We start from the raw sequence: 18,729 nt of genomic DNA, 5'->3' as shown, positions 1-18,729 counted from the left end.
GTAACCACATCACATGATGCCGCTGTCAGGAACACCTTATATGGTCACTGAAGATGCTAGTACTCATGTTTAAAATGTGTTTTTTAAGCTGTTGTGATTCTAAAACAGGAAGTGACATCACTGAAGGCAGCACCTGATGAAAGGAGGAATCTTCTTACACCTAAAACTACAGACCTCTCATCTATGAATTCACCAAGAAGCCTTCCCTGCATCCAAACTGATGTCCTCTCAAACAGCAGCTCCCCCTGCTGGCCAGAGTTCAGAATGCAGCTTCATTCTGGCCCGTTTGTTGAAGGATAACACAGAAAATCAAGCAGATTTCATCAAGTTTTATTTTCTCCAGACTCATTCATCGTCATGTAGCTCACATCTTTACAGATGGTGAAATTAGACAAAGCAGATTTATTTATTGACGATTTGTGGAAATCCTCCCAGAACCTCTGAGTTTCTCTGTATCATCTGAAGTATCCAGAACAGAACCCCCAGCAGTTCATCACAACCAGGATGATGAGACGATCACGGCTTCTGTAAACTGAGACCAGATCCTCTAAACCCGTACCGACCAGGGCGTGAAGGTTCCTGGCTCAGCTGGAGGGCACTGGGAGGAAACCAGCAGAACCAAACAATCAGGAAGGTTTTTATTTCTGCACCACTGAAGCATGTTCCTGGAGGTTTTCATACCAGTTTGGTGAATCGGTCACAACAGGCATTGCGGATCCTTTCTGCTGAGGCCGGGCTGTCCAGCCTAAAGGGTCCCATCATCCGTGACTCCGCCCTGGCGGCTCTGATGGCGTCTTTGATGGCGTAGAAAACAGATGCCGCCAGGAAGAGAGGAGGCTCGCCCACCGCCTGGTAGAGAGAGAGTCGGTTTAAAATGTCCTGCTCTGGATGACAGCAGGGATGTTTCTGTCTGCAGGGTCAGCGATGTTACCTTGGAGGCAAAGATGGCCTTTTCATTGGGAGCATCTCGGAGCAGCGAGACGGTCAGCTGAGTGGGAATGTCGCCAAAGGCTGGAATCTTGTAGGAACCAGGACCCCGAGTGAGGAGGACCCCCTGAGGGGAGTAATGGAGCTCCTCCAGCGTGAAGAGGCCCAGACCCTGCATGAAGCCCCCCTCAACCTGAACCCACAGGAGAAGATGTAGACCAGACAGGGGATCAGATTAAACCACGGCAGAGTGTTTGATGACCTACCTGTCCGATGTCAATGGCTGGATTCAAACTGTGGCCTACATCCATCACTATAGTGGTCCTCAAGTTCTGCCACACAAAATGACGAGAAAAGTCAAAACTCCTTCCCTTTAGCAGTAATCTGAGGGTTAAAGTATAAAGACAGTACACACCTTGTGAGCTCCAGTCAGACAGTCTATCTCCACCTCTGAACAAGCCACTCCGTAGCTGTAGTAGTTGAAGACTCTGCCTGAGTTGGTGTCAAAGTCATAGCCCAGATCTGGAGTCCTAACGAAGCAAAGGAAACCCTTCCAGTTTGGTTGAACTCAAATCAAAACAGTGACTGAACTTGAAAGCTCACTTGTAGAAGCCGTTGGCACTGAGGTTGACTCTGTCGAAGTAAGCATCATTCACCTAGAAAACACAAACCAACATTGGGACATTTAAAAGACCCAAGATGTTCATCTAGATTAAAGAAAAAGAAACAACAAGACTGTGTGACCTATCTGTTCTTCTCACCCAGTCCTCCCAAGATCCTTTGGGATTCTTGGTCTTAAACCGCTCCAGGCGCTTCAGCAGAGTCTCACAGGCGTTCTGAACGGCCGCCCCGTTGAGGTCGGAGGATGCGGATGCAGCGGTGGGGCTGGTGTTGGCCACGGTGTTGGTGCTGGTCTCTGAGATGAAAATCTTGGAACAGGGAATACCCAGAACCCTGCTGGCAACCTGGAGACAGTTCAGTTCATATTTTAATGTAGCACCTTTATACAGTAATTTATTTTTCCAGAAAGCTGCTGTTTTCTGATGGCCATAAGGCGGGACAGTTCCTTCTTAAATAAGGTAAAATCAGCAGCTGAAGACGTGATTGATGATTTAAAGAGGGCTGTGTGTTAACAAGTTATTGTTTTTTCAGTTCTCCACCTGGACCATCTTGGTGTGAAGACCCTGTCCCATCTCTGTCCCTCCATGAGTCAACAACACAGAGCCGTCTCTGTAGATGTGGACGAGAGCACCAGCCTGAAGACAAAGAACACAGTAGGTCAAATTTATTCATGAATAAACTCCTTAGATTCCTCAAAAACTGCTTGACCTGCAGCAGATCACTGCCCAGTGGAGCCAACCTGATTGAGGAAGGTGCCTGTAAAGCTGATGCCAAACTTAGTGGGCACAATGGCAAGTCCTTGTTTGGTCCATCGGTTCTGTCTGAAATGAAACACCAAAATCTTTTTATGCACTTTGTTACTTCAGAGGTGAAAGAGTTCAAAACTAATCAGAAACATCCATCAGTCTAGTTGTTGTCAGTTTGGAGCTAAACGTTTCCTTCAGATTCATTAGTTTTACCTGTTAAAGAGATCAGCAGCAGCTCTTCGTTGCTCGTATTCAGACCGTGAAAGACACTCGTCCCAGCAGCGATCCAGTGTGAGCCCATGCAGGATCTGGTTGTAGGGCGTTGACTCTCCCTCCAAGTACAGGTTCAACCGGCGCACCTGTAGGGGAACAGACCCGTTAACTGGACACTCCGACACCAGAGTCCAGCTGCTCAGACATTTATTCATGGACAGACCTCCTCAGGTGAGCGGCCCAGACTATGAGCCACATCTGTAATCCAGCTCTCAGCGACCATCATGCCTTGAGGTCCTCCAAAGCCTCTGAAGGCCGTGTTGGATGGGAGGTTGGTGCGACACAGGAAACCTTGGCCACGCACATTTGGTATACGGTATGAATTTTCCATGTGGAACAGAGCGCGCTCCATAATCTGAATGAGAAGCAAAGTATCGTCAGCATAACGTGTGATGAAAAGGAGAGAAATCCTGGTTGTGGATGAAACTCACTGCCTGGGAGAGATCCATGGAGTTTCCAGAATTACTGTAGAAAGCCACATCCAGAGCGACTACTTTCCCACTCTGGAGGAAACCAACCTACGACAGAAACAAGGAGTGAAGCTCAGACCCTCCCAATAATGTTACCTCTATAAGAAGCTTAGGTGAACTATGTATACTTTGTATTTCCCGTAGAACGGATGACGACCTCCAGTGATCAGCATGTCCTCATCTCTGTCCAGCATACACCTGACGGGTCTCTTCAACCTGAAACACACAAAACTCTTTCAATCTTTGGAGTTTCAGAGTTTTAACATGAAATGAAGGTACACCTACTTGTTTGCTGCCACGGCAACAACAGTGGACAACACGGTGGTCCGACTTTCTTTTCCTCCAAACCCTCCACCCATCCGCTTAACTCGTACCAGCACCCTATTTGCTGGGACACCCAAGGCCTTTGCTACAAAAGACTGGAGGACAAGAGACAAACAAAATGTGTCGGATTGGAGGGTTGATACTTTCTACTCTGAATGAAAGTGAACATTTAAACTTAGAAATAGGGTTAAGGTTATTTGTGGTTTTAGTTTTTGAACATGGCTGACAGCTTCCTGAGCTGTGCCTCTGTCATGGACTTTGCAGAGATTTCTGATTGTTACCTGAGAATCAGAAGGTGATTGGCTGGAAATGAAGAGCTCCATTTCTCCATCTTCTTCTCGGGGAACAGCCAGAGTGACGTTGGTCTCCAGGTAAAAATGCTCCTGACCTCCCATATGGATCTCACCTTAGAGACAGTCATTTGCTAATTACTATCTAATTAACCAAGGTCAGATGGAGGTCAATGGGCAGATTGTTGTACCCTCCAGTATGTGATCAGCTTGTTTAAAGCCTGCTTCCAGGTCTCCATTCTGGATGGTTCTGATTGGTTCATAGAAGGACTGGGCAGCAATGGCTTCCTGTTGAAGGAAACAAAAATGTGGTTCAGTTCTACGGTGATGACTGAGCGTTCAGGTGGTTCTGGTCTCACCTGGATGGTGATGATGGGCTTCAGCTCCTCATACTGGACCTTCACAGCTTTGGCAGCTCTCTGAGCATGAAGCTGAGAGTCGGCCACCACGGCACCGATAATGTGACCCACACAGGTCACCTGTGAAAACAACAGACACATCATTAACATGAACCACCTGATTGATCGGTCTGACAGAAACACACCTGGCCGTCGGCGAAGACTGTCTCATCTTGTCTTATTCCAGTTACGTTACTGCCGGGAACGTCACTGGCAAAAAGACAGCAGACGACTCCGGGACACCGCTCTGCCGCTGATACATCCACAGAGCTACAGCAAACACACAGCAGGTGAGACCGGACAGGTGTGTGTTACTGTCCAGATGTGTGTTACTGTCCAGATGTGTGTTACTGTACAGGTGTGTGTTACTGTCCAGGTGTGACCGTAGTGTGTCTTACAGTATCCTAGCGTGAGCCTTGGAGCTGGTGATGAGGGCCAGGTAAAGCTCGTTCTCGTAGAGAGGCACATCGTCACAGTAAACTGCCTCACCTGTGGCCTGCTTCAAGGCTGACAGGTGCATTATGGGACGGCCCAGCATGTCATCCTGGTTCTGCCCCTCTGGCACCGCCTGCAGGTTGAGCAGAGAGTTACACTCCTGGACATTAGATGCGTTTGTCTGCGTGGTGGAGGTGTGTTTGCTGTACCTGGTAAACCTGAACGCTGGACGGTGTCTCTGGATGGTAAATCTGTGTGGCACTCAGGCACTCTGAGCTAACCTCCTGAACACTCAGACCCTGACAGAACAAATCTTAAAAGACTGTCTGGTTTTACTTTCATTAGATGGAAGAAGTTGAACTCAAACCTGCAATCTGAGCTTCTGCAGAACCATCAGGTAGAACTTGTAGAAAAGGCTTAGGGTCAGTGTCTGCCGGTACGTCACCATGCCGCCAGGTGCAGAGGGGTCGAGGCTCATCTCCTCAGCCAATGAGGAGCAAGCCTCCTGAAGAAGCTCCTCCCCCCACTGCCTGCATAAAGCAGCCCATTGTTGAATCCAGTCTTCCTCTAACGGTTTGACCTTTACCCTTCAGTTCTTACCTTCCCAGCAGCCGGTTTGCCGTCTTTTTGGCCAGTACCGTCACCGGCGCCATGCCACCATAACTGAGTCTCAGGTCTTTAACTCTATCAGTCCCAGGAGAGAAGATGGCGCTCATCGCCGCGGTGACGATGCTGATGTCATCCTCACGGCGTGGAGACTGCTTGAAGGCTGAGACGAACTGACACTGTGGAGAGAGGATGAGAATCAGGATGAAAGTAGGCAGAGAAGGTTATCAGTAGAGGACAACCAGACTCAGGTTTAGGCTTCAAGACATTCATGATAGTTTGGTGAGAGACCATAGTTCTGATGTGACACCAACCTTCTTGCTGTATGGGATGAGTATAGAGAGCAGGATCTCCTGAGGTTGAACAGTTGTCTTCCTGTAACCTGTGAAGAAACCGTCGTCCATCTGAACCTCCCGACTGCCATCTGGTGGATGGAGAAGTGAAGGGGGCCAATTAAAATGCAGTAATAGGAAAATGGAAGAGTTTTCTTGATTTCCTATGACATTTGGCTCCAGAGAGCTTCATGGTCTACTCAATGACCACTAGGTGTTCAGGTCCAGTAGGTGTACAATAAACCCACATCACCCTTCCACCACCGGGCTTGACAGTTGGTTCTGTCCATAACGGTCCAACATCTCTATGTTGGTCTCATCTGTCCAGAGGACAGATTGTCAGCAAATTGATGGACTTGAAGATGACCTAGGTAAGTTGGACTAGATGCCTCTCTGAGGTCTTTCCATCAAACTGATGAACTTCCTGTTCTGGTTTCTGCAGCACCTCAAAGATTTTACTGAAGTAGCAAGAAGAACAAAGGTTTACCCATCATAACAGAGATGAATGTGGGATTTGCTGTTAATCATCTGGAAAGACCTGAATGAGAAAATCTAACTGAATTACTCATCAATCTTTTGTCCTGTAGAACAGGAAGCCTAAAAAGACAAAAGGTTCATGAGTGAGAAAATATTAAACACTCTGTTGCACAAGTTCTGGTGAAAACTTATGTAACAGGTTGTTTACATGCAGAAAGATGTCCAGTTTGGACTCTTGATTAAAGGTCACTCAAGCTCCGCCCCCTCTGACAAACAGAGACAGTGTGACATCAGGACGTTTTGTCTCTCAGTGGCTGCATCTTTAGGAGGGTCTGGACTCATTTTCACACAGAGACAGAACCAGATAAACCAGGAGGAAAAGTTCTACCTTTGTCCCTCAGCGTGAGTTTACAGCCCGCTGCCATAAACACTGGGTTGAGGTCTGAAATGGGACTGGCTGTCATGATGTTTCCACCAACAGCCTGAAAACACAACCAGTTACACAGACTGTACTTCAGATGACCTGAACGTTCTTCAGAAACTCACAGCTACGTTACGGATCTGCTGTCCTGCAAACCATCGCAGCTGCTCCAAGATGGCCTGGAAGACTTGAGTCTGGTGAGGAGGAAGACTCTGAACGGCCTCTTTCAGCACCGCCCCCATGTGGCTGAGGGTGCATGCTGCACCAAACACGATGCCTACAGACCAGAGAGGATGCTTAGTCACATCTTGTTTTGTATATTTTGGACTTTTAGTGCTAAAATGAATGAAGTTAATGATGTTTGTGCTACTTTAGGAAGAATCATTCTCACCATCCTCAGTGTGAGTCACTGCGTTCAGCTCAGCGATGAAACCCGGAGCCAAGACCACAGGGTACACCATGTTTTTAAATTTGACTTCAATGCCTGGAACAGGGAGGGAGAGATGGATGGAGGGATGGATGGATGGATGGATGGATGGAGGGATGTAGGGATGTAGGGAAGCAGAAAACTCACCCACTTCAGTGTTTCCTACCACCAGTCGGGCTTCAGGATGTTTCCACTTCAGGAGCAGAAGCTCATCCAGGCTCTCTGGCTGCAGCCATGTAGTCCGGTCTCCATGGAAACACAGAGATTGTGATGATCTTTGACCTTTAGACAGATTCTGTGGGAGAAGAAAGGCAAGAAGAAAGGTTTGTCATTAATCAAATAATCAGTGAAGGGTTAAAATAGCTTGGTAGTGGATTATTTTCTCACACATTACAGTCAAAGTAATGATACTACAGCTGTAGTACTGTAGTACTGTAGTATTGTAGTACTGGATTACTGTAGTACACCTGGACTGCAGTGGTTCATTTGTGTAGTTTAGATTTTGGCTGAAACAAAAGCCTATGTTCAACCATATGCAGATGATAGTCAGGTTTATATGTAACATATTCATGGTACTTTGCCTGGTTTAACTTATGAAACCTCTTTGAATGAATCTCCAGAGGTGTTGCATTCCTCACCATGAGTTCAGGGGGGAAGATGACTTCCTGTGTGGGATCGTAAGGCTCAAAGTCTGCTGTGTTGAACAGAGATGTGGCCTCCTGTGAAACAATCTACATTTAAAGCTGGTCAAACCAAAGATATTTGTAGTGATGTCGGCGTTTAGTGAGGCTTGCCTCTGGTTTGACCTTTGACCCTTGGAAAGCTCCGTTCCCATTGGTCACACAGCAGCCATTTTGTCCTTTGCCTCCACAACATCCGCCTTCCTAGAAGAACACAAATTAAAATTGTTACTGTCTTCATGTGGACAGCTGGAATCTGCTGCTGTCAATATATGTTGCTGCTGCTCTCATGGTAAACCTATGAATCATTGTTCTGTTTTTTTACACCTGGTAGTTGTTACTGTCTCTATGGTGACAGCTTATGGCCTCTACGTTGGTACAGACATCTTAAAGTTACTGAAACCAGAACCACGAAGCCGTCTGTTCGTACCACCGTGAAGGTTTTGTATCCCTCCAGAATCGGTCTGTATCCTGTACAGCGGCACAGATTTCCTGAAAGTGGAGATTATTTTCATTACTACATGAGAACAACTCAGATTAAGATGAGAGTCAGAGTCTGATGCCTCTACTAACAACAACCTTGGAAGGCCTCCTCCACGTCGGCCATGTTTGGAGTGGGGTTGTTCCTCAGCAGTGCATACATGGACATGACGATTCCCGGAGTGCAGAAACCACACTGAGAGCCGTGAGACTTGGCGATCCGTTCCTGAACAGAGACGAATGTTGATGCCACTGATGAAGCTTCAGACGGTGACACCTGGTCTCACCTGTACAGGGTGCAGCTTCCTCGCCACGCTGCCAATTCCCTCCACCGTTGTCACGGCAACCAGGTGTAGAGAGCACAGGGGTGCGAGGCAGGCGTTCACGGCGTAATGTCTGAGATCAGTTGAAGACAACAGTTCATTGAGCAGCTGTGAAATCAGTTTGTTGGTGTGAAAAGTCTCAGAAGTCAGATGGAAGCACATGACCGCAGTCCAGGCTCGGTTCATTCACCCAGCGGAGGATACAGCAGCTGCTGCGGCTCCGCCTGGTATCGGGACAGCATGACGGTGCAGGCGCCACATCCCCCCTCAGCACAGCCCAGCTTGGTTCCTGTCAGCCCCACTGAGGGACACACACCGTGAGTTAATGTGGAAATCAGGGAATCATTGGCAGAACTGGTCAAATCTTCACTCTGACCTCCTGACTGCTCATGTACTCAATGTTTAACATAGAAAACTACAAAACTCTAAATCAGCAGTCACCAGAGGAAGTCCAAACGTCTTCACTCAACCAGAGACCTGAAGGGAAATCACCTTCCAAAGTCTTAAATCTCATAATGTCCACCACCGTGTCACGATCTCTGGTCCTTCTCAAGATGCTAAATATAATTTCTCTCCTCAAACTCCGTTTTGATTCATCGTCCTGCTCCTCTCAGTTGACCTGCTGTCTCCTATAAACAGTTTTCTCCATAAAACCCAGAAGGTTTTCACTGGATACTGAGCGGCTCTCTTTGATTCTGTTGATCCATCCTTCCTCTCCATCAGTCTCTCTCTGACCTCTGACCTTTTTCTAGTTGTACTTTCACTTCATTCTGGGGTTCCTCATCTTCCCTTGTTTAAATCTTCATCACTGATTCCATGTTTTCCCTGGAAACTCGACTGAACCCTCGGTTGAAATCCAACCTTTGTTTTGCGTCACAGATATTTTAGATAATATTTGTTAGTTTTTATTGTCCTGATGTCGACGCCTGGAAGTTGATGAATCTGGTTCTGTAAGTTTCAGATCTGAACTCTTGTTGTTGTTGATGTAGGTCCTGCTCTGTGATTGGTTCTCTAACCTGACAGGAAGTTGATATAAAAATGTTTAACTGGTTGCTGGTGAAATGTGGGTCGGATCTTACGTTTCCTCCTCAGGTACGTCAGCAGGGTCATCTCAGGATCGGGATTCTTTTCAACAATCTGCAACAGTTAATAGAATAAAAATCTAAACAAACAATAAAAATAATTTTAAAAATGTTATTTAATAAATTAAAGAAATGTAGATTAAAAAATACAAACAAAAATAATTATCAAAATTAATTTACTGACATTAAATTGAACATTTTAAGAATTAGAAAATATTAAATGCACAAATAAAATAAATGAAATTAAAAAAATATTTTGATGGTTATTAAGAATAAATAAGATTAGATTCAAATAAAAATTAACATTTAAATTTTAATATCTGAACATTTTTAAAATAAAAAGATAAATAAAAAAATAAAGAAATAATTTAAAGTAGTTCTAAATAAATCAATGAAAATTAAATACAAATAAATAAACAAACAAGCAAATTAAATCTAATTTATGAAATTCAGACATACTGTAGCAGCATTTCTGTCATTTTCAAACAAAAAGTAATTCTTAAATGTATCAAATGAATAAAAACTATTTAAAATATAATAAATTAATTAAAATAACTTGACAAATAATTTAAAAAAGCAATAAATAATTCATTAAGGTACAATTGAAACGTCTAAATCAGGAAAAGACTAATAAATGAAAATAAAACAAATAAAATCTAGATTTCAGTATTTAAACCTCATTTATATAAACTGAACATACTGGAGCCTCAGTAAAGGACGGATTGGGTCTGGAACCAGAACCGGCTGATTTATCAGATCAGATAAATCCTTCCCGAATATTTTCTGTTTTCTCCAAACTGCAGATGATTAATGAAGATTTCTCCATCCGGGTCGGGTCAGTAGAACCGAGCCTGGTATCAGTGGGTCAACATGCAGCATGGGATCAGACTGAACTCCTGAGTTCCACCAGAACCAGAACCGACCCGGTCTTACCTTCCTTCCATTCACGAAGAAGACGAGTTCATCAGAGCCGGTCCGGTTCTGAGAGTCCGCCATGGTTCTGTTCCTGCTGGTCTCCATCCTGCTGGTGCTATGAAGCTCTTTCAGAGGAAGGTCCTCCTCTTCCTCCTCTTCCTCCTCCCAGAACCTGCGGTCCAACAGGAGTCAGATCCGTTCCAGTCATCTGACTGCAGTTGGGCCGACGACCCGCCACAGTCAGAACTTTGATCATAAAGTTATTACACGCCGCTGCAGGCTAATTATTCACAGCTTGGGGTTAAAGGTCAGGACAGTATGGCTTAGGTAACGTGTTTAGAGGCGTGAGGTCACGTGCTGCAGACATGGAGAGTAAAAACGAGGATTATTAATCATAAAAATGTAAATATTTTAATTTCATAAAACATGATCCTGTGAGTAAAAGTGACCTAAAATCATTTGTTCATAATCCTGCTGATGGATCTCTAACCTCACTGAGGATGACCTTTGACCCGCTCTGATTTTCTTCCACTGATTCAGTTTAAATCTTTAATTTTCTTTTCTTTCCTCCATATTAAAGGTCGGATCTCGTTTGGATCCTGACTCACATCAGAGTCGCCTCACTCTGAGCTTCATGTGATTCACGGCTTCGGATCAATTCGATTTGCCCTCCAGAGGTCTGCTGTTGGTTACCATGGAGACGATGAGACGCAGCGCGGTGTTGTAATGTGAAACCTTTAACTGGTCAGAGCTAAAAGCAGGGACCCGAACACACAACCCTGAGGAACTCCACTCACAATAAATTCACTAACATATTTTATACGTTTATATTTGATGTTTTAGGAATCAAAATGATACAAAAATACAACAATAACCTCCAAACATTTACATTTCAGCGCTACAGCTCCTTCAAACGGTAAAAAACAACCTAACACTGAGCGATGCATCATTATGTCTTCATCTGGAGGTCAGGTCCAGTTGGGTCTGGTGAGGAAGGATCAGCTTGTTGGCCCCGGTTTGTCAGAACTTTGAGGTTAAAGACAAAAGATCAGTCTGAACATTTCTTTGGGTTTCATGTGTGAATCTGCCTTCAATGCTCTGCTGAGCTGTGTTCCAGGAAGGCTTTTATTTTGAAAATCATGAGGCTTCGACCAGGTGGAAGCCTCCGTTCTCCTCCCTCAGCCTCTCCCTCTTCCTAGCCTGTACCAGGCTGTAGACCACCGCTCCCAGCGTGTTCCTGTTCATGCTGAAGCCCCGCCCACCGCCGCGCTCCACGAAGCTGGACCGCTCGTCCCGATTGCTCACGAAGAACGTCCGAACCTGGAGGAGGAGACGCGTCAGAGCTTCACCTAAACGCCGCGACCTGGAGCTGAACTACCGACCTTTCCATGTCGCTCACTGACGCCCTTCACATAAATGTCCCCTCTGAGCTGCCGTAGGAAGCCCTGCTCCACCAAAATGCAGCTGGTGGCTTCTGGGACCTGAAGGAGATGAAGATGATGAGGATGGTGATAGCTGCATAAGCTCCTCCCACAGACAGGTGCGCTCACCTGGATCCTCCCGCTGACCCCGGTGCTCTCCATCCGGCTCGCCATGTTCACTGTCGCCCCCCAGATATCGTACTGCGGCTTGGTGGCGCCGATCACACCTGCGATCACCGGGCCGTGGGCGACACCTGCAGGCCAGAGAGAGAACTGCATGAAGATTTGAAATCACTGAAGAAAAAAATAAATAGAAAATACTAGAATTGAAAAAACTAAGATATGCATAAAATTAAAAAATATATATTTTATAAGAAACAAAAACAGATATGATCCTAAGTAAAATATAAATATTTGAAAATAGTTTTTTAAATAAGGTGAAAATTTGAAATGAAATTCTTTCTGTGTGTGTGTGTATCTGTGTGTTTTCTGTCTGTGTGGGTGTGTGTGTGTGTGTGTGTTTCTGCCCCCACCGACTCTGAGCTGGAACTGGTTTCCAGTCTGCGTGTTGATCTGCCGCAGTGTTTCCTGCATGGCCAGAGCGAACAGCACCAGCTCACTGAGATGACGCCAGCCGTCGTCGCTCTCCTGATGGACACATCACCGTTAGCAACCGGCTGCAGCACCAAGCCGAGGCAGAAAGACACTCACCTGTTGGTCAGGTGAGAGGCCCGAGGCGGCCATGTAGGAGCTGCCGATGGTTTTGATCTTCTCCACCTCCTGGAAGTAACACTCGTCCAGCAGCTGCAGCGACATGCGGGTTAATCAGGGTGGGCCAACGTCTGGCCCGCGGGCCGTTTGAGGCCCGGAAATGATTCTGTTTAGCCGCTGACCATGAGTTGAGAATGGTAAAACAAAATTGTCCAACGACAATAGAGAACAACTGATATCTTGGTACACTTGAAGCATAAGGAAGAACTGACTCAGGTAATTGTTCGGCAAGATATGGGAGTTTGTCTTAAGTCAATAATTTCTTAAAAGCTGAAACACTGAGTTCCTTTAGCTTTGTTTATTCTTAATTTAGTGAATTTATGCTTTAAATTTGCCCATTTTGGTATAAAGTTTGGACTCCCCAGTGAACAGGGTCTGAGCCGTTCTGACCTCGTCAAAGTCGCTGATGATGTGGTTGAGAAGCCGCAGACACTCGACGTGCTGATGGACCAGTTCCTTCTGCTCGTAGAAGTCAGAGAACCCGGGCAGCGAGGCGAACAGAACCCCGACCCGCTGGTACGACTGGGCGTACAGCTCCTAGCGTCCAAACACAGCAGCAGGTTGGTTCATCCAGCTACAGAGACAGACTGATGCATCATGGGATTGGCCCGCCCAGGCGGTCACCTCGTTGTTGGTGTCTCTCTCCAGGAAGTGCTGAGCCACGTGAGACGGCAGGATGTTGAGCAGCAGACACTCGTTGTGCTCACGCTGCTCCTTCATGTCCTCCACCTCCTTCCCGGCCTGCAGGCGCCACAGGAAGTCCAGCCGCGCCATGGCCTCCAGCTACCAACGAAGAAGAGCAGGAATGAGATGCTGAAGACAGAAGCTCAGGTGAGCAGTCTGTCCTGCTGGCCTCACCTGTCTGCTGTTGTAGAGGACTGTGACCACGAACATCGTCATGAGAACCAGACAAACTCCCCCCTGGCAGAGCTGCTGGGAGCTGACCTCAGATCAACAGGAGGACAAGGTGAGACAGGAGACGGCATGAGGCGTCCGTCCACTCAGAGACGTCCCACAGCACCTGAACGTACCTCCGAGTCTCGATGATGTAGGCGTAGAACCCGGCGGTCAGCAGCAGGAAGGCCAGCTGCAGCATGCAGCTCAGCCTGAGGAACACTGCACAGGTAACCATGGCGACCACAACGCTCAGCACCATGAACTGTCAACCAAAAGCTGCACAGGTTGAAGGCTGCTGTCATGTTCCTGCTACAGGCTAATGCTACAGGCTACCATTGCAGGTTACTTTCGTAGGTATGACGTCAGCTTCATGTTCTGGGAGTCCAGAATGAAGGAGCTCTCACCTCTGGATGAGTACAGATGTTCATGTCTGACCATCTGGAGGGAGGTAGAGTCTGAGTAACGCCGGATTCTGACCAGTCACACCAGAGCTGAAAAGAAGAAGAAACTTCATTTGCTTCAGTGCCTAAACTTTGACCTTCACAGCAGCAGATCCAGTTTCCCAGCAGCCCTGAACACAGCATGAAGCCTATAACCTTCTGTGGGTTGTGACTGTCAAAATGACTAAAATCAAAACATTCAGACTTACGATGTTCACAGAGGCGATCACAGAGTTGACAGTGATGGCAGTTAGCATGAGGACAGTTCGTGCGTACTTGGTTTCATGAACCCAGCAGCAGAGTGACTGTAGAGGGGAGGGGCAACATTTAAACTCCTCCCCCAGAGTCAACAACAGGAGCAGGAAGTAGACAAAGCCACTGATGATGAACTGGGCCACCATTGGACTCCACCTCAACAAAGACAGAAACAGCACCAGTCTGGTAAACGAGGGTAAATACTCAGCGTTCCCCGTTTCGCTGATGATGTTCTGTTTATAGCAGAACTCTGTGAGGAGCAGTGTACCATTAAGTATACATAAAACTGAAGCAATTCGGTTTAAAAACCCGTTTGTCATCAGAAACATTTTGGTAGGAATTAATCTGATGGTTAATAGAGAAGGATACCTTGGTGCAGGAATTAGCACCTGGACGGCCATCAGCAGTATGAGTAGGATGAAGGAACACACCATGTTAGACTTGAAGAGTTCATCTCTCATCTGAGAATACTGAAAAAGAAGTGATCAGCCACCTGCCCATCATACCTGAAACACACGAATCTCCAAACAGGAAGTTACCTTTCCCTCCATTTGGGAGTCCTTGAACACCTGAGTGAACGTGGTGATGTGCTCTTTCCTCATTCGCTCACTGCTTCGCACTTCCATTGCCTGACAGATCCTCTTGTTCACTTCCCGTGAACCGGAACGCTGAGCTGCGATGTGATTGGGCAGCTGGGTGAGAGAGCCATTGGTGAAAGTGGCCAAGATCTATAGGAAGGACAAGGGAAAAAATAATGACGTGACTCCTGAAATATCCAGATTTTTGGCAACTATATTTCATGTTCTTACAAAATTCATTCCCAGGATGTCTCCAAATGGCAACTCAGCACTCCAAGTTGTCAGTTCATCATAACTTGGGCGCCTTGCTTTAGGGGGCTGGGCCTCCTCCCGTGTTGCTGGGCGGATAAGGTAAGTGTCAACGTTGTGTTTCCGTAGAAACTCACTCCGGTCCTGGCCGTGGCCCTGTTCTGTCTCATAGATCCCACCCAGACAGTCCAGAGTGGCCTGTGAAATGTGCACCTGCCTGAGAGAGGAAGTCATCTCTTTACCAATCGCTGGAAACATGAGCTGGCTCTACGGTTGTTATAGCTGTTCTGGGGAGACCCAGGTGTTGGTTAAAGGTGCTGACCCTGGAACTCCTGCAGCTTCCAGACAGTTGGCAATGTCAACATCCCAGCTCCAGATGTCAAACTGCCACTTCTGAAGACCCAACACCCCACAGAGGACAGAACCTGAGTGGACGCCAATTCGCATGTCCAATTCCTGCTGCAGCTCCCGACGGACATACCTGCACCAACATGTTCATGAGTTACAGAAACCTCTGCGCAGATGGTGTTTGGGGTGTCTGTTTCTTACCGTATGGTGCTGATCATGCTGAGCCCCATCTCCACACAGCAGCGGGCGTGGCCGCGCTGGGGTTCTGGGACTCCAGACACACAGTAGTAACAGTCGCCAAGGATCTTTATCCGCAAACACTGGTGCTCCTGCACAGACGAGAGAAACTTTAACCTTGTCCTCAAAGTTTTTATTTTAGAAATTGTTGAAAAGGAGACCAGACCTCAGCCAGCCTGTCAAAGCGTCCAAAAAGCTCGTTAAGAGTTTTAACAAGTTCCTGAGCCGAAAGAATCAAAGAGAGAGATGTGAAGCCGATGATGTCTGCAAACAGGATGCTGGACAAACAGAGAAGATGTTTCCTGGTGTGTCAGAAGCTGTAGATCTTAGAAAATCGGTTTGCTTCAGATCAGAACAATGTTTGGCAACCTGACGTCCTTGTAGTGGTGGATGTAGATTTTGTGGAACTGTTGAGGCAGCAGATATTCATCCACTGCAGACATGTCGGCAATCATCTCCAGAACCAGGAAGCGTGGCAGGATGGACATTACCAGACGCTCCTGAGAGAAAGACGACAGAGTTGGACATGTTTGTCTTATGTAAGAGTAAATGTGCCTAAGTGGGGAAGACTTTACCTGTCTTTGGTTCTCCCTTTCCAGTCGGACTCGTCCTTCTATACATCTCCGTGTCTCCAGAAAACTATGCCGCTGAGTCCGGTCAGACAGGTAGTTCATGAAGACACCAGCGGTGTTCATCGCCAGGTACAACAAGCCTTTTGAAAACACCTGGACAAAGGAAAGAAGATAAAGAAGCTGGAAAGGCATTTAGACTGAAAAGGGAAATCATATGGCAGTAAAAAGTGAGAAGTATAAAAGTTTTCTAACCCTTCTGATCAGAATTTGGTCACTGTAGTGCCAACAGACATCCACTAGGAGGTGCAGGGTGGATGTCATTGTCCCTGCAGCAATCGCCCATGGGAGGGGCAGTGGCAACAGTGTGTAGGTGGAGAACAGAGTGAAGAAGACATACCAGGAGTGATCAGTTTCAGCCCAGCTGAAAACCCCAACCAACACCTGAACGGTCTGAGACACCCAGGTGAGCACCGACAGGGACCTGAGAGGACGGACAGCAAGTCCAGACCTGTTTATAGCAGTTGGTTGTCAAATATTGTTGAGAGGGTGAACGGCCTTTAGCTTCAGACATACCGGAGCCACTGTGGGGAAGTCATCACCTCCTTGTTTGCCACTGTCAGCCCACAGACCCCCGCCCACAGAATGAGCAACAGGCCGGTCAGCCAGTCACAAGCCACTGCCCCCCAGCCTGTTGGCCACATCACCAGAGAGATGAACAGTCGGATGAAGATGTCGATGAGGTTGGTGACAACCAGAGAGGTTCTTCGCTGAGCTGAGGAGAACTGCTGGTAGGTCAACTCCAGGTCAGCAGACCTGGTGGTCCGGATGAAACACAAGTTTTAAAAACAGTTGAACATCAGACTGTTTTACCTTTTGTTTGTGCTTCTCTACTTGAATATTAGCTGCATGGTAGGAATGAAGACGCCTCGGATCGTCGATCCGTACGACACAAAGAAGTCGGCATCGGTAAGCAAACGTTGTGCGACTTGTGTTTGTACAGAAATCCTTGGAGTTGCTGGATGAACTCGAGCTGCAGACGAACGACGCTTCTGCCAAAAATTGCCACGAGACGTCTTGTTGCGTATCTGCCTGCAGAACCACAGAAAGGAATCAATTAAAGACCAAAACATCCCAATGTGACCTGCTGATGGCATCAGGTGTCATACCTGTTGATGTCAGCAATGTAGGCGTCTGTGACGGTGATGCGGTGTCTGCCTCTCTCCAGGCCGCCAGCGAGCCTCAGAGAGTACAGGTTGTGCTGGTCAATGATGTTCCTGACGGCGGTCTGCCACAGCAGACGCTTCCTCCGTAGACCGTGGGCGGGGCTGATGTTCGCACTGAAGGTGATGTCACTGGGCTGTCTGGCTGACTCACAGTCGCCATTTATCAGAGTGGTCTGGTTGTCAGTCATGGTCATGTGGATGGTAGGTCTGAGGTACGGAGCTCTGTGGAGCAGAAACCATAAAACACTCGTCTGATTTCAGTCAGGATCTCTGCCAGACCATTGTCCATTATGCCAAATCAGTGCAGTCAGTCAATAATAATCTGATAGGTCCCTTCGTTTTTTACTTCATGGCTTTTAAATCATGGGTCAAACTTTTCTCTGAGGTGAACCTCAGGGCTCCACTCTGCCTCTTTGGTTTTCGCACATCGTTGATTCCTAGAGGATTTAACATCGACAGATATAACAAGTTTTTATTATTATTATGCTTTAAAGTGCGTCTGAATTCTGTATTTCCATTTATTTAGTGGTTTCTCTGTGTCTGATCATAATGCTCCGGTTTTCTTGTCTGTAATTAGCAGAGGCCTCCATTGATGCCGTCAGAGTGCTGATGAAGCAGATGGTGTTAATCTAATGCCAGGTGAGGCCAGTGCCATGCTGTTATACTGTACTTCAACTTCCTGTTGACTCAACCGTGTTAAAGTATCCAGAACCATTAAAGAGGATTTCTGCTTTACACCAAACTGAAAGTAGAGACCTGAATTTAAGTTAAATTGGCTCAATGGGAACAAAACAGTAGGTAAGAAAGGGTAAAGGGTTTTATTGAATCCTCTGAAGATTAGTTCATAGGATGAAAAACAGAACAGAGTCATAGTTGTACTCACTGGTTGCAGAATTGATTTTGTCATCTCCAGTAAGGACTCTGGTTCTTGAGTTTTGCCTTTGTCCTGTTTTTGTTTTCTTGCTGCTTCCTTGTTCCTCTCAGGTCCATCAACTCCATCTTGTTCAGCTCCTAATGATTTATTCATGAAACAAACACTTTCCAAGCTCCTCATTTCTTCATGAAGGATTCATCAGCAGGAAGCGTCCAGTCTTCATGGTGTCGGTGAGTAAAGACGGACGGTACTCTCGGGTCACAACCAGAACCTGTAGCTCCTGCACTGCAGCTCTGAGTGAGGCGCAGCAGCTTGGTGTAAAGAGCTGAAGTTGACCAGCAGATGTCCCAGTGCCGCGCTAATCCCATCAGGAACCCCTCGAATGGACAAAAGGCCGCTCACTAATCGGCCAGATTAAGCATGTGGCTGTCTGACCGTTCAGGTGCCTGATGGGATTGGCAGGCCTCCAACCAGGCCAGGTTGTGTTTGTGTGCTCGGGTTGTGTGACCATGTTGACGGCAACTTCACAGATGGACAGAAACCTGAGAAGATGGACTGTAAGTATCTGATCAGGGAACTAAAAATGGATCCACTGATGTAGGTTTAGTGTGCTGCCACCTGGTGGCGAAACTCTTCA

General features: G+C 46.8%; 2 protein-coding genes across 4 annotated transcripts; both read right to left on the bottom strand.

Annotated features, from left to right (window-relative positions):
- Window positions 1–314: 314 nt before the first annotated feature.
- Window positions 315–10,378, bottom strand: xdh (xanthine dehydrogenase). Of its 3 annotated transcripts, none has more exons than XM_044109423.1 (35): window positions 10,246–10,378; window positions 9,310–9,367; window positions 8,435–8,531; window positions 8,195–8,303; window positions 8,007–8,133; window positions 7,858–7,919; window positions 7,542–7,631; window positions 7,386–7,466; window positions 6,895–7,042; window positions 6,712–6,804; window positions 6,446–6,597; window positions 6,288–6,381; window positions 5,405–5,514; window positions 5,085–5,269; window positions 4,852–5,014; window positions 4,694–4,783; window positions 4,448–4,617; window positions 4,196–4,319; window positions 4,011–4,130; window positions 3,843–3,939; window positions 3,643–3,767; window positions 3,323–3,456; window positions 3,166–3,253; window positions 2,999–3,085; window positions 2,731–2,922; window positions 2,508–2,653; window positions 2,288–2,369; window positions 2,088–2,183; window positions 1,689–1,892; window positions 1,531–1,583; window positions 1,343–1,457; window positions 1,194–1,259; window positions 932–1,120; window positions 682–849; window positions 315–598 (listed from the first exon to the last, which is right to left on the bottom strand). In XM_044109423.1, the coding sequence occupies exons 1-35, from the start codon at window positions 10,330–10,332 to the stop codon at window positions 548–550; spliced, it is 4,053 nt and encodes a 1,350-aa protein (XP_043965358.1). In that variant the 5' UTR covers window positions 10,333–10,378; the 3' UTR covers window positions 315–547. The 3 variants fall into 3 exon arrangements, with proteins under 3 accessions (XP_043965358.1, XP_043965359.1, XP_043965360.1); XM_044109424.1 differs by lacking the exon at window positions 10,246–10,378 and adding an exon at window positions 10,013–10,217; XM_044109425.1 differs by lacking the exon at window positions 10,246–10,378 and having other exon boundaries at window positions 8,421–8,531; window positions 9,310–9,337.
- Window positions 10,379–10,610: 232 nt separating this feature from the next.
- On the bottom strand, window positions 10,611–17,846 carry si:ch211-132f19.7 (adenylate cyclase type 8). The gene is made up of 23 exons (XM_044109427.1): window positions 17,162–17,846; window positions 16,887–17,084; window positions 16,569–16,808; window positions 16,248–16,476; window positions 15,999–16,148; window positions 15,793–15,923; window positions 15,590–15,701; window positions 15,388–15,515; window positions 15,161–15,319; window positions 14,821–15,055; window positions 14,551–14,739; window positions 14,381–14,481; window positions 13,966–14,167; window positions 13,721–13,807; window positions 13,451–13,578; window positions 13,278–13,359; window positions 13,044–13,202; window positions 12,810–12,956; window positions 12,360–12,452; window positions 12,182–12,296; window positions 11,778–11,902; window positions 11,610–11,708; window positions 10,611–11,547 (listed from the first exon to the last, which is right to left on the bottom strand). Exons 1-23 carry the CDS (start codon window positions 17,410–17,412, stop codon window positions 11,365–11,367), a joined length of 3,543 nt encoding a protein of 1,180 aa, XP_043965362.1. The 5' UTR covers window positions 17,413–17,846; the 3' UTR covers window positions 10,611–11,364.
- Window positions 17,847–18,729: the final 883 nt, after the last annotated feature.

Source organism: Gambusia affinis, linkage group LG24, assembly GCF_019740435.1.
Source record: "Gambusia affinis linkage group LG24, SWU_Gaff_1.0, whole genome shotgun sequence".
NCBI classification, from domain to species: Eukaryota; Metazoa; Chordata; class Actinopteri; order Cyprinodontiformes; family Poeciliidae; genus Gambusia; species Gambusia affinis.
The sequence above is the reverse complement of the archived record's forward strand: the minus strand, read 5'-3'. Positions and strand labels throughout refer to the sequence as shown.